The 17,308-nt window shown below is 41.4% G+C and overlaps 1 protein-coding gene across 3 annotated transcripts in view; it reads left to right on the top strand.

Moving 5' to 3' along the window:
- Positions 1 to 17,308, top strand: part of MTUS2 (microtubule associated scaffold protein 2) — a 560,716-nt gene that overhangs the window by 402,376 nt on the left and 141,032 nt on the right. For all 3 annotated transcript variants that reach the window (XM_070520454.1, XM_014843838.3, XM_014843839.3), the window contains one exon: positions 10,123 to 10,221. In XM_070520454.1, the coding sequence (XP_070376555.1) occupies positions 10,123 to 10,221 (99 nt within the window). The remainder of the gene's footprint in view (positions 1 to 10,122; positions 10,222 to 17,308) is intronic.

Consider the following 17,308-nt stretch of genomic DNA (forward strand, 5'->3'; position numbering starts at 1 on the left):
CAATGGAAAAGGGGTTTTACAAGAGCATGGGGGCCTCAAGTTCTGGTGGGGTATTAGATAGTTTGAAGGAGACCTCTTGACTCAGAGAGAGGTTGGGTGAGGAGGATAAGGACAAGTGGCAACCATTTGAGAAGGTTGCTCTGAGAGAGATTGAGGACGCAAGTGGGAAACGAGGTTACTTACCAAAGGGGTAAGGAGTTCCACCCAGTGTGAACTAAGAGGCAGAGAGAGGAAGGTTGGGACCAGGGACGGGAAGAATGTAGGGTTTCACTGGCCTCCAGCTTTTGGAAACAAGTGGCTTGAGCCCTTCCTTGGTCTCTAAGTCACAGCCAAAAATAGAAGACCTTCAGCATCTATGTGCCCCTGCCCTCTCCCCTCACTCTGTCCGCTCGGAGTCTTCCTACCCTTGTCCCATCCTCATTCCCTTTAAACCCTGGTATGGGGTCAGACTCACCTGGATTCATTGTGCTTCTCAGTACAGGTGGGCACTAGGGTTCTTTACTTCTCAGGATGGACTGAGGCCATTGCAGTGCCCTGAAATGCGGCTAAGTGGGGGCAGGAAGTCACAGGTTCAGATCTTGGCTCAGCCACATACTGGTAAACACGGATATGTTACAACCTCTGTAACTTCAATTTCTTCATTTTCAAAGTAACAATACCATTAATAATACCAAGAGAGTTTAGACTGGGTTAAAGTGAGAAAATATACATAGAAGCAACTGCAAAGTAGATTTAAACTGCATTTATAAATGCTTATGATGGATACATTCCACGCAAACATAACCTCCATGGCAGCTCACATCACTCTCTTTCACTGGAACAGCGCTGATGCATATTGGTGCTTAATAATGAAGGAATAAGAATATATTGGGAGGGGGTGGTTGTAAAGCTTTTGCACATACATATTTGTCCCAACAAAACCCACTTCTTCATTCTTCTGTCATTACCTTTTCTTAACAGTCTTCAGAATTAAATTATTCCTTGGTCTTATCCAAGAGAATAACTAGGTCTGTATTATAAGTCTAGTTTTTGTAGGCCTCTGTTTGGAGACAGAGACCTCCTTTACTCTCTTTTATATTCATAACTACGATGTCTACCCTCATGCACGCAATGAACAGTTGTTGAAATGGAATGAACCTTAAATAGGTCAAATCCAGCCTCTTCTCAAGTATAACCTGATATTCAGATTGTTGCCCTCATTAGCTTAGCTCTCCACCAACGTCAGATACTGGTTTTGATTTTTTTAAATTACTGTTAGCAGCTGAAAACAATCTCCTTCTCTTCTTGTCCCTGCAACTCCCCTGGAGTGCTCTCTCCCTCTCTCTCTCTCTCTCTCTCTCTCTCTCTCTCTCTCTCTCTCTCTCTCTCTCTCTCTTGCTCACTTTTAAGTCATCCAGATTCCTCTTTTATTTGATATATTCCTATCTAGGTAATGTTTCCTTTCTTCATTCTATTCAATCCCTATAAATCTTCCCTTGAAATGTGCCCCCATTCTATTTGTCTTATAGGTGACATCAGAATCCTTGCTTCCTGATTACATCATTCATTTTTTCTATTCACCTCCTTTCAGTTCCATCAACATGGTAATAATTACTTGCATTGTTGCTACGTTTGCATTTCATTTTTCTTCTTGCTCCTCTCCATCTTCCTCATGGCTGTTCATGTTCCTTGTCTGGGAGTGGATCTGCAGGGCTTGGGCAAGAATCAGCCCCGTTACCTACACTTTTGCAGGTGTATGGAGTAAGAACGTTAGACAGGTGGGGGATAAAGTCTATTGCTGTGTATATTTCTTTATCCTTTTTTGTTTCTTATCTTTCGTTACTTATACTGAGATTTACTTGCAGGAATTTGCAGCCTATTGTGTGTGAGGTTAAGAGCCTGTAAAAATTCCCTTTGATTTTTTTGACATCCTTATTTCTTTTTATGAAAAAAAGTATATAGCATTCTTCTAACCGTTAACTTAAATCTCATTCTTTTCCATTTTTATGTGCTCAGTGAGGATCCTGAATTAGCCATTGTCATTTGTCATTATATTTCTTTTTAAGATGACAGCCTCATCCACAGCGCAAGCCCATCATTCTTGATTGGGCAACTTTGGTCGTGTTCTCATGGCTCCCGTGCAGGTGGTCTCTGCCTTAAGCATCTGTGATGAACAGATTGTTAGTCTCTTCCAATGTCTGGTTCAGGAATAAAACACAAAATGCGTCTTTTCTCTCAGTGGTTGTCAGAGTCACTCGTATCACTGTGGAAGGCCCTTGTCCATGTGAGAAACTGAGCTGGTACACTCTTCTTTGTTTTCTGAGGAACTTCATATGATCGCCAGGCAGCACCTCTCAACCTCGTCCTTTGGGAGGCTTCTTGCTGCTTCCTTTACCATGAAACACTTTAGGACCGTTTGGATTTGTAGTAATTGTCTGGAATTGGATGAATATTATCAGTGACAGTGTTTCAAATTAAACTTTATGGACTTCTGCTCTGAGACCGGAGTGAGGCTGGCATTTCTTCCCTCTCCTGCTTCTTTCTTCCTCCCACCCCAAAGGCTCCAATGGTAGGGCTCTGGATTTTGTGTATGTATGTTCTTTTACATAGCTCTGCATCTCTGTGTACATAGGGTACACTGAGGTCCACAAGGAGTAGAGCTGGCCAATATACAACCCCATGAGAGATGAGCATGTGTACATATTTCTCAAGGAGGTATTTTCCCTGGCCAGCATTGTATAATTGAGGTCTTGTTTCATTGCAAGCTACAGAAACGTAATTCAAACTGCCTTAGGCAAAAAAGAAAACAAAAGGTCAGAGGGATTTTGGCTCATGTAACTGACAGGTTCCGGAGATAATGCTAATGTATAGCCATACCCAAGTACTTAAACAGTGTCATCATGAATGTTTTTCCCTCTCCTGGCCCTTCTTTCCCTTCTGTTCGCCTCTCCTTCACAAAGGCTCTCCCCTTTGTGGACAAAGATAGTCCACAGAAGTTCAGGCTTACATTCTACCAGCTTAGGCATGTATCCAAAAAAAGGTTCTTTTTTAGTAATTCCAGCAAAATTCTCAAGGTAGGGCTCTCATCGTCCCAATTTAGATCTTGTTTTCATTCTCAAGCCAGAATGCTCCGTCATGCCAGTGTGATGCAGAGCTCTGATTGGGAGGCCTGGGTCACATGCCTGCCTCCAGATTCAGGTGAGTCAGCCCCACCCAACCACATGAACCAAGGGGAGAGAAGGGTTGATTTCCCAAAGGTCAGCATGGGTGCTGTTAAAAGAAGGTGGGGGGCCAGCCTGGTGGTGTAGCAGTTAAGTCCACACCTTCTGCTTGAGTGGCCCATGGTTCGCTAGTTTGGATCCTGGGCATGGACTTACATGCTGCTCATCAAGCCGTCCTGTGGCGGCATCCCACACAGAACAACTAGAAGGACTTATAACTAGAATATACAACTATGTACTGGGGCTTTGGGGAGAAAAAAAAGAGGGATGTTGGCAACAGATGTTAGCTCAGGGCCAATCCTCCTCACCAAAAAGCATACCTAAATAAAAAATTGAAAACAAAAAAGGTGGCCAGGCCAAACAAGAGATGTCCACTAGCGACATATAGTCTGCACTGGGGAAAAGAAAACAGGGAGAGCCAACTGGGGTCTAAGGAAAGACTGCGATTCAAGAGGAGTTGAGGAAATTAGGGAAAGCTTCATAAATAAGTGTCAGGGACTCAGGGGACTAATATAGGCCAAACAATTAGTGTCTTTTTGAAAAGTAGAAAGAGTTTCTTCATCTATTCAGTTAGACAGCGAAGGTGTGATAGGTTGGATAACGGCCCCAAATGTGTCCCTGTCCTGAGCACTGGAACCTAAGAATGTTACATGTACATGGCCAAAGGAACTTTGCGGGTGTGATTAGGTTAAGGACCATGAGGTGAGGCAATGATCCTAATGTAATCACAAAGGTCCTTATAAGAGGAAGGCAGGAGGAGTTATGGGAGGAGGAGATGTGAGGATGGAAGCAAAGACTGGAGTGATGTGCTTTCAAGATGGAGGAAGGCACCACAAGCCAAGAACACTGGAAGCTGAAAAGGGCAAGGAAATGGATTCTCCCCTGGAACCTCAGAAGGAAGCAACCCTGCCGACACGTTGACGTTAGCCCAGTGAGACTGATTTCATGCTTCTGGTTCCCAGAACTAGAAGAGGATAAATTTGCGTTGTTTTAAATCACTAAGTTTGTGGTAATTTGTTCCAGCAGCAGTAGGAAACTAATACGGAAGTCTTCAGCGAAGAGAGATGAGCTGAATTTGCTTGTGATCAGGAGGGGGCCAAGCAGGTGAGGGAGAGGTCGAGTGCTCCAGCACAGGCGAAGACACGGACCGTCATATGGAAACTGCTGTGTCACAGCAGGGACGAGTGGCAGAGAAAGTGCCATCCTGGAGATTGCTCCTCCCAAGGCACAGAGCTGAGACTCCCTGGAGAAGACCATGGGAAGCATTGGAAAGGCTTTTAAAGGTCAAATCAAGTGATCTGGTTAATGATTAAGAAGGGTCGTCTGGCAGTTGTGAGGAGGGTGAGTCAGGTAAAGATAAAGAAGGTAACACGCGAGAGAAATCATGTAGGAGATTTTTCTAGTTGTCCCAGCAAGAAATGATGAGGACTGAGCTAAGGTAAAAAAGTGAGAATGGATAAAGGGCCAGATTCAGGAGCTACTCAAGAGGCAGGTTCAGAAAGACTTAGTGATTGATCGGATGTGGGAGGATAAGGAAGAGGACTTGCTGGCTTCTGGTTTCAGTGACTAAGAGAGCAACTGACCAGGACAATAAATATAAGAAGGGGAGTAGATTTGAGGGGAAGACAGATCCATTGGGGCATAATGATTTGGTCATCTAGTAAGTAAGTGGTAATATCTAGTTGGCAGCTAAAATCAGGTCTGGATCTCAGGAGAGATGTCTGGGCCCATCTGGATTGGAAATAACAGATTTTATCATCATCAGTGTATACAACTCGGCAGTGTAAGCATGTTGAGTAGAGAAGCTCATCCAGATGAGTGGACAGGAGAATGCCAAGACAGAATCCTGGGGTATCTTTCCTCAGGTGTAGGGAAAGGAGGAGGCAGCAGCCAGGGACACTGAGAGAGACTGGCCGGAGGGGCAGTAGGAAAACTGTGAGACCAGAACCATACTGGCATTTCTGTATACTCAGGGATCTTATAGAGCTAAATGAAAGCTATGGTACACTTAAAAAACACTTAGGCTGAGTCTAGATCACAAGAAAATGGCAAAAAGAACTGAAAGTCTTGACTAATTGCGGTAATTTTCTGTGCCATCAAGAAGAATTCCTAGAACCACACAGGAATTTTCCAGGCAGCCGTGCGTTCCTAGAGGAGGGATCGTGAAACTTGGTCAAAGTAATTCTTGTAGAATTGGTTGCACTAGGCTTATTTCTCTCCTTATCCTTTCATGGATCAGACAAATTATTTTCATTTTGGTTTTGTTTTCTCTCCTTTATTGTTTATTTCTTATTATAAAAGTAATATGTGATCATCATAAAAAATGGAAACAATGCAGAAGCATATTAAAATAAAAAGTAAAATTTCCTCAATCCTTCTGCTCAGAAGTAACCGTTATTAAAAATTTGATGCCTGTCTTTCAGGTCTTTTTACATATTTACAGACGTAATACAGATAACATTTTGTGTCATAAAAATAGGATAATACCATGCGTACTGTTCAACCAGCTTTTTTATCTATCATGGACATCTTTCCATACCAGTACAATATAGAGCTGCCTCATTCTTTTTAATGGCTGCATCATACCACGTAGTATGGAGATACCATGATTTTTTTTAACCATTCCCCAATGTGCGTTTTGGTTATTTGCACTTCTTTATTATTGTGAATAATGTATGAAGTATCCTTGAACAGACATCTTTTCACACTTGTGGAAGTGTTCCAAAGAGAGATTTGTAGAAGCAGAATTGCCAGGTCAAGCCTATCTATATTTAAATTTTTCATGGAAGCTGCGAAATTGTACTCCATGAAGGCTGGATGGAAAATACTGAAACTCTGAATAAATATTCATACTTAGTTTTCCTTTAAACTATTGTGTTTAGTGCAGACTTTTGGCCTTTAACGTTTCCCCTCTCAGCTCCTAGGAGTCTCAGTGCCTTTCCATGTTTATTGAAACCTGAAATCTGAGCAGGGGAGTGGGAATAGAAGAGTGAGATTAGCCGTAGATTGGTTTCTCTGAAGCGGGTGTGGCTTCCGTGAAGTAGGGTGGTGGTTGGGCTCTCAGGACCCCGCAGCTCCAGCCTTCTATAAGCCCTGAAACACTGAACAAGAGCTGTCTTGAAAGGAGCCCTGGGGGAGGGAGAGGGCGGGAGGGGCATTGACTGAACGAGCGCACTGTGCAGGGAAAGGGGTGGCCCTCTGGTTGAAGTTTGTGTTCTAATGGGGAAGGTAGACAATAACAATAAACAAGCAGGTGAGTGCATAATATATTTTTGTGTAGTGATAAATGCCGTGAAGAAGAATAAAGCAAGTGCAGGGGAGCAGGGCAGCTGGCAGGAGGACTGTTTTACCTAGAGTATCAGGCACGGTCTTTCTCAAGATTGTTTGTGAGTGAACCAAGCTTAAGGTCTAGGGGAAGCGTGTTCTGTGCAGAAGGAACTCAAGCTAAAGTGCCCAGAATGGCCAGAAGCATGGCACGTTTAAGGACCAGCAAGGCTGGCAGTGTGGCTGGAGTGTGTGAGTAGGGGGCAGAGTGATGTCAGTGTGTGTATTAGTCAGGGTTCTCCAGAGAACCAGAACCAATAGGTATTCTTTATATGTGTATAATTTATTTCTATGTTATGTGCTTATTACAAGTAAATATTACGTACATAATATATAGATAATTATGGAGGCTGAGAAATTCCAAGATCTCTAGTCAGTAAGCTGAAGACCCAGGACAGCCAGTGGTATAAGTTCCAGTCCAAGGGCAGAAGACTAATGTCCCAGCTCAACCAGTCAGGCAGGCTGAGTTTCTTCTTGCCTGGCCTTTTGTTCTACTCAGGTCTTCAACAGATTGTATGAGGCCCACTCACATTGGGGAGGGCAGCCTGCTTTACTCAGTCTACCAATTCAAATGTTGATCTCATCTAGAAACACCCAGAATACAGATATACCCAGAATAATGTTTGACCAAATGTCTGAGCACCCCATGGCAGTCAAGCCGGCACATAAAATTAACCTTCACCATGTACTGTGCAGTAGCCAGGGCACCAGGTCATCCGGAGCTGTGCTGTTCAATATGGCGGCCACTGAGTTACTGAGCACTGAAAATCTGGCCAATGCCAGATGTTGAAGTGACAGTGAATATCTTGGGTTAAATAAAATACATTATTACAATTGATTTCACTGTACTGTTTATTTTTTAAATGTTATTACTGCAAAGTTTAAAATTACGTAAGTGGCTTGTATTATATTTCTATTGCATACTGCTGGTGTTTAGGGCCTTGTACGTGTGGTAAGGAGTTTGTGTTTCACTCTGAGTGTCTTGGAGGTGACTGAAGGGTTTTGGGATAGGAAGGACTCACTCTAACTTAGATTTTAAGTAATTCATCTGCTGCTGTGGAGGATAAGCTGTAGAGGGTCAGGAGTGGGAGCAGCAGACCAGACAGGAGGCTGTAGAAGGAAGCGGAAGGGGTGTGGGTGGCATGGGCTCTGCAGAGGCAGTAGAGGGGAGGGAAGTGGTCAGACCGGGGAGGTGTTCTCAAGCTTTGCTGTTGGGCTGAATGGGGACAGGGAGCAAAGAAACGAATCACAGTCACTCCTAGTGTTTTGGGCCTGAGCACAGTGAGTGAATATTGGTGCCAATGACTGAGCTGTGAGAGACTTGGGTAGGTTAACTAACTGCCGTGAAGCATTTTGAGAAGAGGAAGAACAAAGTAGGGGAGGAAAATACAAAAGGGAATTCAGGCCTTAGAAGAGTTAAATCAACAAGACTAAAACAGTTTGTCCAAAGGCAGTAAAACAGAGGAGGTGAGGACAGGTGTGTAAGTGGAAGAGCAGAAGGCAGGTGGACAAGGATGGAGAGGGGGCCAGGCAGGTCCAAGGGCACAGGGGCAGTAGTAGCTCAGTCAGCCGGAGAAGAAGAACAAAAGAGAAGGAGGCTGGATCCGAAGACCTGCCTCCCTTTCCAAACCCCTGAAATGGTCTCTCCCCCCAATAATATATACACCCACACACGTACTTGCATGCACACGTAGGTATAAATAGGCCATGATAGTTCTTTTAAAGCTGTAAAGGGAAAAATTGACATATTTGAACATATTAAAAGTTAAAACTGCAATACAATGGAAGATACCATAAGCTTTAAAAGGTAAAAGGTGAGGGGGCCAGCCCTGTGGTGTAATGGTTAAGTTCACACACTCCACTTTGGCAGCCCAAGGTTCGCAGGTTCAGACCCCAGGCCTGGACCTAGCTACTGCTTGTCAAACCATGCTGTGGCAGCATCCCACATAAAGAGAGGAAGGTTGGCACAGATCTTACCTCAGCCACAATCTTCTTCACACACACACACACACACACACAAAATAAAAGGCTGGAAAATATAATGTATGTAGCAGGCAAAGGATTAATATCTAGAATAAATGAAGAGTTCTTACACCTCCGTAAGAAAAATGGGCAAAGGGTTTAATTAGGCAGTTTTCAAACCAAGAAATCTTTACATAACTAATATGAGACACTTCTCTGTGTCTGGCAAAAATTTAAATGGTTGAGACTTACTTCAATGTTAGTAGGGCATGGGGCATGTAGAAAGAATTGCCCTCACACACTATTGGTTGGGAGGGTGAATTGTTAGCTCCTGTTGGAGGACAGTTGGACTGTGTTTAGCAATACTTCAAACGAGCAGACTCTTAGCACTTCTGTGTATTTGTCCTGTAAAGATAGTGGTACATGTGCACAACAAAACAAGTAGAAGAATGTTTATTATAGCACATTTAGCTATTTGAGTAGCTAAAACTTGCAAACAATCTAAATGTTCATCAACAGGAGGATGGGTAAATAAATTATGGTGCATCTTGCCCGTTAATACAATGTGACATTTTAAAAATAAAAATACACTGATGTGAAAAAGATCTTTAAAAATGTAGGTAGGTAAAAAGAGATTGCAGTATGTGATTTGTTAATTAACAGCTGTATTTGAATATGTGTGGATGTATTTCTAAATACCTAGAAAAAGGTCTGGAAGAGTAGACGCCAAATCGCTAGCGGTGGTTCCCTCCGGAAGAGGAGAGAGGTTGCAGGGCTTGGGGAAGTGGGATGTTCGTGTTCTGCATCTAAGGATCCATCCCCAAGATTTGTTTTGGAAACGACATAATAAACCGTGTTGAAGTGGAGGCAGGTCTAGGGACGTCCAGGTCTGTTGTTCTTCTAATCTTCCATCCATTGTTCTTTGACTTTGAGACAAAGGTGATGTGAAGGTGCAGGTCCGTGCCCAGCACGCAAGGGAGAAACGGCACTGTGCCCTGAGTGCCCCTGGGCATAATTTGAGGAGTGCCTACTCGCTGTTCTTAGATATCGCCTACGCTCGGGTATCCCGTTCTGCTGGGACTGGCTCTGGCAGCAGGTTCCAGGAAGGCTCAACTGCAGCCGAGAGAGCTAAAAAGCCTTCTAGGTCACTTCTGTGGACCAGCTGCCTGGAAATTAATTAGAGGCAGACCGTGTCCCCTGTGGCTCGGCTCTCGATGATGCTGAAGTCATGAGCAGTTATGTTCAGCTACAGCTTCCTTCTATGTCTTTTGAAAATTTGTTTCAGCGGAAAGAGACAGGCAGACCAAGTTGGTGGCTAAGGACAGTACAATTTTAATTCCCAGATAGTTTGTCAGGGTCATTGGGATGCAGTGACCTCCAGAGATGGGCGTTTTTCATCAAATCAGAGACAACAGGGTGCTTATTCTCCTGACCGCTACAGCTATATCCCCTTTGCTATAAGCAAGTGTGTCCTCCTTGAAGCACAGGGGGTGGTGACCATAGCAACAAATCATCCAAATATTATTTTGTTCTGTTTGCCTTTTGTTAAGCTTCCCTTCCCTCAAACAACTTGTGTTACTGCTTCAATTGTAACTAGCTCTCCTTCTTGCTTTTTCTCTTTTTAAACCATATACAGGAACAAAGAAAGAAGCACAAAAAGATCAAGATGCTAATAAACCTGCTGTTTCATCTCCTAAGAGAACAACAGCTTCAGCCACCAAGCTTCATTCGCCAGGTATTAAAGAAATATGGGCTGTGTTATTTGGGGAGGAGACTTGCACTTGGAATTTATTTTGTTCAGATGTTATTAATGGAGCCATGCCAGCCCATGTGGTATGCGTGATTGTTCCAGGACTTGACATACATGTGTATTCTGACTCTGGATGAAATGAACCAGCTGTTGGCATCGTTGTATCTTAAAAAGCAAAATGTTACCATGCTTTGTTTAAGTGGTAGGATCTTCTCTGTGTAGGAGTATTTGCTATGCCAACATCATGTAGAAATAATTTATAATTGAAAAACAGACTTTGAAGATCTAACCTCGGGAGAGAATGTTTTCTAAAAGGAAGAAAAACAGAGAAACAATGGATATCAAGTACTTGTTTTGTCAATGAGGAAACCATTTATTTACATTCAGATGTGAGTAAGCTACATAGTGTCACTTGAAAGTTGAAAATTACTTACTATGGAAATTCGTGTTGTAAGGCATTAAGCCCTTTGTAGAATAGAATACAATATAACCTCAGAACATTTTCTTTAAGCACAAAAATAGTAACAATCATAGCAGCTAATGTTTGCATTCTTACTGTATGCTAGGTATGCCCTAAGGCCTTCAAATGTATTAATTTATTTTGATGCCCACAACAACTCCATGACAGGTCCTGTTATTGCCCCTGCCCTTACGTGTGAGGAAACTGAGGTACGCAGATTTTCATTAATTTGCCTAGAACCGCAGGAAATACGTAGTAGAGTCTTGGTTTTAACCCAAGCACTGTGAATCCCAAAACTGCATTCTTAGTCACCACTCTATTAACCAGAAAGCATGGAGAGCAGAGGACTTATTAACGTTCCTGGTTAATTTAAAATGTACAGGAAATAAGCCAGAGCCACACAGATGAGGGTCAGGAGACAAAACCTGGTGTCTAAATAGGGTGGGAGATCAGATTGGAGGGCGCTGCGTAAACCTGGAGTTTCTGAAAGGCAACGCCTTCACTGGATGGACGAGAAAGAAAAGAAAACTGACCCTGCTGGGGCCGCCCGGCCTGCTGCGGCGTTGGCTCTGAGAGAAGTTGGGGAAGGGGAAGAAGCCCTTCCTTAGGAGCTCCTCACCCAAACTTGCCCTGCCTGCGTTTGAAAGCCGGAATCCATGCTACCACTGCGGTCTGAAAATTCAATTTAAAATGCTGTCGTGTCTGTGTCCACTTAGCAGAATCCAGTGAAATTATTATGTACACAAGGAAATAAGCCACCATGGGTAAGGTCTTTATATTCTAGGGGAAGAGGGTAAACAGATTGTGTAATTTTAGACTTGGTTAACTTAAAATACATGTGTTAAATTTCTAGGATAATCAGTAAAAGAGACTATATAATTCTGAATCAGTAGAGAGGAATAAGTTGGAGTAAGGATAAAGAAAATTTCAATCAATGCAAACAAAGGCAAAAAAGGGAGAAAATAAAAAAAAACAGAGGAAAAGAAGAGAAAGAAGGAGGGAAGGAAGGGAGGGAGATGGGAGAAAGTAAAAGAAGAAGAGATTAGAAATGAACTCAGATATGTCATAATGAATGTACATGATTTTCTAGACTAAATTAAATTTTTTCATTACCAGGCTGGGTTAATTTATTGAACAGTCAAAAAGTATTTATTAAGTACATATTTATGCCATAAAATCTAGCTTTAGACTGTTTACAAAGTAACCACCTAAAATATAAGAATACTAAAAAGTTGAAAGTAATAGGATGGAGATATTTATACTAAGAAAATCCTAAACAGAAGAAAATTTGCAGTGCTATAGTTTAGAAACATCTCTATTGTGGTATAATTAACTACACATATTTCAAGTGTACAATTTGATAAGTTTTTACACGTGCGTATGCATGTGACACCATCACCACAATCAAGATAGCAAACATATCCGTCATCCCCAAAGTCTCCAGGTGGCCCTTGGTCATCCTCCCGCCTGCCCCTCTGTACCCCCATCACAGTCCCCACTCTGTCACTATAGATTAGTTTGCATTTTCTAAAGTTTTATATAAATGGAACTGTGTAATGTCTACTCTACTGTCTTCTCTTACGCAGCATGATTTGTTCAAGATCCAGTCCATTCCTTTTTACTGAGAAATGGAACTCCACTGTGTGGATGCTACACTTTACCTGTTTACCTATTTATGCCCTTCTGGGTTTGTTTTTTTCCCTGAGGATTTGGCTATTGTGAGTAAAGCTGGTATGTACATTTGTACAAGTCTTGGTATGGGTATCTGCTTTCATTTCTCTTAGAAAATATCTAGGAGTGGAACGCCTGTGTCATATGGTAGTTATGTGTTCAACTTTTTAAAAATGTTAGAAGGTTTTCCAAAGTGATTGTACCATTTTATGTTCCCAGCAGTAGTGTCTGAGAGATCCAGCTCCTCCACATCCTTGTCACACTTGGTATGGTCAGTCTTTTTAATTATAGACGTTATAGTAGGTACATACTGGTATCTCATGGTTTTAATTTGCATTTCCCCAATAACTAATGATGTTAAGATGTTGAGCATCTTTTTGTGTTCATTTAACATCTGCATGTATTCTTTGATAAAATATCTATTCAAATACTTTAGCATTTTTACTTGTTTTCTTTTTCTTATTGAATTTTGAGAGTCTATATATTCTGGATACAATTTTTTTTCAGCTATGTGATTTGCATTTTTTTCCACCACAATTGGTGGCTTGTTTTGCATTCTCCTAACAACGTCTTGTGAAGAGTAGACGTTCTTAATTTTCATAAAATCCAGTTCACAGTTTTTTTCTTTGGTGTTATCTAAAAGTTATTTGCGTAACCCGAGTCATAAAGATTTTCTCCTACATTGTCTTCTCAGAGATTTAGAGCTAGGGTTTTATATTTAAATCTATGATCTGTTTGAGTTAATTTTTGTATATAGTGTGAGGTATGGCTTGAATTTCTTTTTTTGCAGAAGGATATACAACTTATTTCTACTCTGATCATTATTTCTTTTCTTCTGCTTACACTGGGTTTAATTAGCTGATGTCGTTAGTTTTAAGTCTTTCTTCTTTTCTAATGTATGTGTTTAATACAATAAATTTCCCTCTATATACTATTTTAGCTATAATCCACAAATTTTGATATATTTGATATTTTGAGTTCAAAATATTTTCAAATTTTTCTTTTTGATTTCTTCTTTTTTTTTTTTTTTTGCTGAGGAACATTTGCACTGAGCTAATATCCATGCCAATCTTCCTCTATTTTTTCACTATGTGGGCTGCCAGCACAGCACAGCCACTGACAGAGCGGTGTAGGTCTGTGCCTGGGATCCGAACCTGGGCTGCTGAAGCAGAGCATGCTGAACTTAACCACTAGGCCACCAAGGCTGGCCGTTTGATTTCTTCTTTGACCCATGGTTTTTTAGAGGTGTGTTGTTTAGTTTGCAAATATTTGGGACTTTTCAGAGATCTTTCTTATTTTATTTTTAATTTAACTCCATTGTGGTTGGAGAACCTACTTTGGATGACTTGAATCCTTTTAAATTTATTGAGACTTGTTTTATGACCCACAACAAGGTCTGTCTTGGTAAATGTTTCATATGTACTTAAAAAGAATGTCTATTCTGCTGTTCCTCTGTGGAGCATTCTACAAGGGTCATAGATCAAGTTGGTTGATAGCATTGTTAAGTATTCTGTCTCCTTACTTATTTTCTCTCTACATATTCTGTCAGTAATTGAGGGGAGGCTGTTGAAATCTCAAAGTATAACTGTGGACTTGTCTATTTCTCCTTTCATTTCTATCATTATTCGCTTTATGTATTTTGAAGTTCTGCTATTAGGTACATAAACATTTAAGATTGTTTATCATTTTGTTGAACTGCCCACTTTATCATTATGAAATGACTGTCTTTATCCATGGTAATTTTTTTCCCTGAAATCTCCTTTATTCGATGTTAATAGTGCCACTCCAGCTTTCTATTAGTTTTGGCATAGTATACCTCTTTCCATAATTCTTCATTTCATCTATTTATCTCTTATATTTAAGTTGGTTTCTTACAAGCAGGATATAACTGGCTGTTGCAGTTTTATTCATCTGAAATCTCTACCTTTTTTGTCCATTTGATGTTATTGATTTAAGTAGGATTGAATCTACCATCTTGCTGTTATTTTCTACTCATCCCATATGTTCTTTTTTCTTTTTTCTCCTGTTTTACTGCCTTCTTTTGTATTAATTGTATATTTTTTTATGGTTCCATTTGTGTCCTTTGTCGATGTATTAGCTATCTGTATCTTCTTGTGTGATTTTAGAGGTTCCTTTAGGGTTCACAGTCCACATCTTTAACTTTTCTCATTCAGCTTCAAGTGATATTCTGTGACTTCACATACACTGTAAGAGCCTGACAACACTGTGCTTCCATCTCTCTCCTCCTGTGTTTGTGCTGCTCTTATTAAACATTTTCCTCCTATGTGTATTATAAACCCACACTAACTTGTGATTGCTGATTATCAACACTCAGGGTCTTTTTAAAACAAGATTTAAATAAAGAAAAAGTCTTTTAGATTTACTCACTTAGTTGTCATTTCTAGTGCTCTTCATTCCTTTATGTAGATCCAGATTTCCATCTGCTATCATTTTTCTTTTGCTTAAAGGATTGCCTGTAACATTCTTAGTAGTGCAGGTTTTCTGGTAAAGAAATCTTTCAGTTTTTATTTACCTTCATTTTTGATGGACACTTTTACTTTGTTCAGAATTCAAGTTGGGTTTTTTTCCTTTGAGTGTTTACAGATGTTGTTCCACTGTCTTCTGGTTTGAATGATTTCCAATGAAAAATCACCTGTTCTCCTTATCTTTATTTCTCTGTACAAAATAAGTCTTTTTCTTCCCTGGCTGCTTTAAAGGTCTTCTCTTTATCACTGGTTTTGAGCAATTGATTGCACTTTAACTTGATGGCATTTTCTTCATATCTTTTATGCTTGAGATTCTTGGATCTGTGGGTATATGGTTTTCATCAAATTTGAAAAAATTTTGTTCATTACTTCTTCAAAAGTTTTCAGTCCTGACCCATCCTCTTCAGGGAGTCCAATTATACATACATCAGGCCTCTTGAAGTTGCCCCCCAGCTCCTGTCCAGACTGATGTTCTGTTCATTCCTTTGAGTCTTTTCTCTGTGTTTCGTTTTGGATAGTTTTTCTTCCTATATGTTTGCTAGTTTTTCTTTTCCCTTTTCTTTTCTTTCTTTCTTTTTTAAATAACACTCATTTATTAGTTCTATAGGTCACAGTCCTATAGGTCAGATGTCCAGGCGCGTCTTAATTGGGTTCTCTGGTTAGACAACTACAAGGCTGAAATCATGGTGTTGGCTGGGCTGAGTTTTTGACTGGAGGCTCTGGAGAAAAAAAAAGCACTTTCAAGTGCATTCAGGTTGTTGGGGGAACAAGGTCATTGTAGTTGTAGGACTGAGGTCTCTCTTTCCTTATTGGTTATCATTCAGGGACCACCTTCAGCTCCTAGGGCCACCCCCATTTCTTACCATGTGGCCCCCTCCATCTTCAAAGTGGTAATGATGTGTTGAATCCTTCTCAAGCCTCAAATCTCTGACTTCCTACTCTCCAGTTTTCTACTGGAGAAAAGTCTGCTTTTAACAGGCTCACCTGGTTAGGTCAGGCTCCCCAAGGATAATTTCTGTCTTGGTATGTAATGTAATGTCACCATGAGAGTAGTGTCTCATCATATGCACAGATTCCACTCACCCTCCAGGGCATTATGCAGGTGTCTTAGTCAGTTCTGGCTGCTAGAACAAATATCATACTGGGTGGCTTAAACAACACTCATTTATTTCTCACAGTTCTGGAGGCTGGGAAGTCTGAGGTTGAAGTGCCAGCTGATTTGGTTCCGGGTGAGGACTCTCTTCCTAGTTTGCAGATGGATGGCTTCTTGCTCTATGTTCACATAGGGAAAGAGGGATCCTCTCTCTTGTGTCTCTTCTTATAAAAGCATTAATCCCATTCATGAGGGCTACACCCTCATGACCTAATCGCCTCCCACAGGTGATTTGTGGGGAACACAAATGTTCAGTTCACAGCAGTAGGGTGTGTATATGAGGAGGCAGAAACATTGGAGCCCAGCTTACCACAGGTGAATTTCAAGCTAGCCCTGGTGAGGGGAAACCTGGAAATGCTACATAACCACAGTGGAGAGATCTAGGGGCCACAGTGTTCCTGTTTCTAGACTCCCTTCCTTGCTTCCTTCATCCCTTTCTGAGAGTGACTCTCCTTTCTTCAGATTACTGAATATCAGAGAAGATCAACTGGAACAGTGGTGCCTGTATCAGGCCTTTGAGCCGTCAAATGTCATCTGGCCCACGGGTGACTTTTTGGGTGGTGAATTTGAGGTGTACTTCCCTCCCAGACTGGTCTGTAAATTCGTTGAGGACAGGGACTGTATTTTCTGTCGCCAATCCCATCCCCAAAACAAAACTAGCCAGAGCAACAAAATGCCCCGACCCACATATTTCTGACGTGTTTCTCTCCCATCTGTAGCCAGCCTTGGGAAAAAGTAGTCTATGTTCCCCATCTCTGTGCCTTTGCTTACAAATGACTCCTCCCCTCATGGCCATCGAGCTGCCACTCCCACTGTTCCACTGCTCCTGCAAAGGCCACAAGTGACCTCTTGGATATTAAGTCTAAATAGGCATGTCCTGTTCCTTGTCTTCTCTCTCGGCATTTGACAGTATTGCTCACTCCCTTCCTCCTGAAACTTTCCTTCCTTCAACTCTGTGACCCCCTCTCTGCCAGTTCTCTGCTTGCATCTACAAATGCTTGTACTTAGTTGCCTTCGCTAAAGACTCTTCTCTTGCACTTTCTAAATGTTGCCAGGTTGCTTGGCCCAAAAGCATAGACTGAACTGGATTCAAATCCTGGCTCAGTGGCTCACGTGATGTATAATCATGTGGTCAAATGACATAACTTATTTGAGCCTCAGTTTTCTCTTCTGTAAAATGGGAATTCTATCTGTGCTGCAGGGTTGTGGTGAAGATTAGTGATAACATATTTAAGCATCAACATGTCAGAGCTATTGCTCTTCCATGACTCTAAGCTTCTTGATAGCAGAAACTACATTTTG

The sequence above is a fragment of the Equus asinus genome, chromosome 11 (genome assembly GCF_041296235.1).
Source record: "Equus asinus isolate D_3611 breed Donkey chromosome 11, EquAss-T2T_v2, whole genome shotgun sequence".
NCBI classification, from domain to species: Eukaryota; Metazoa; Chordata; class Mammalia; order Perissodactyla; family Equidae; genus Equus; species Equus asinus.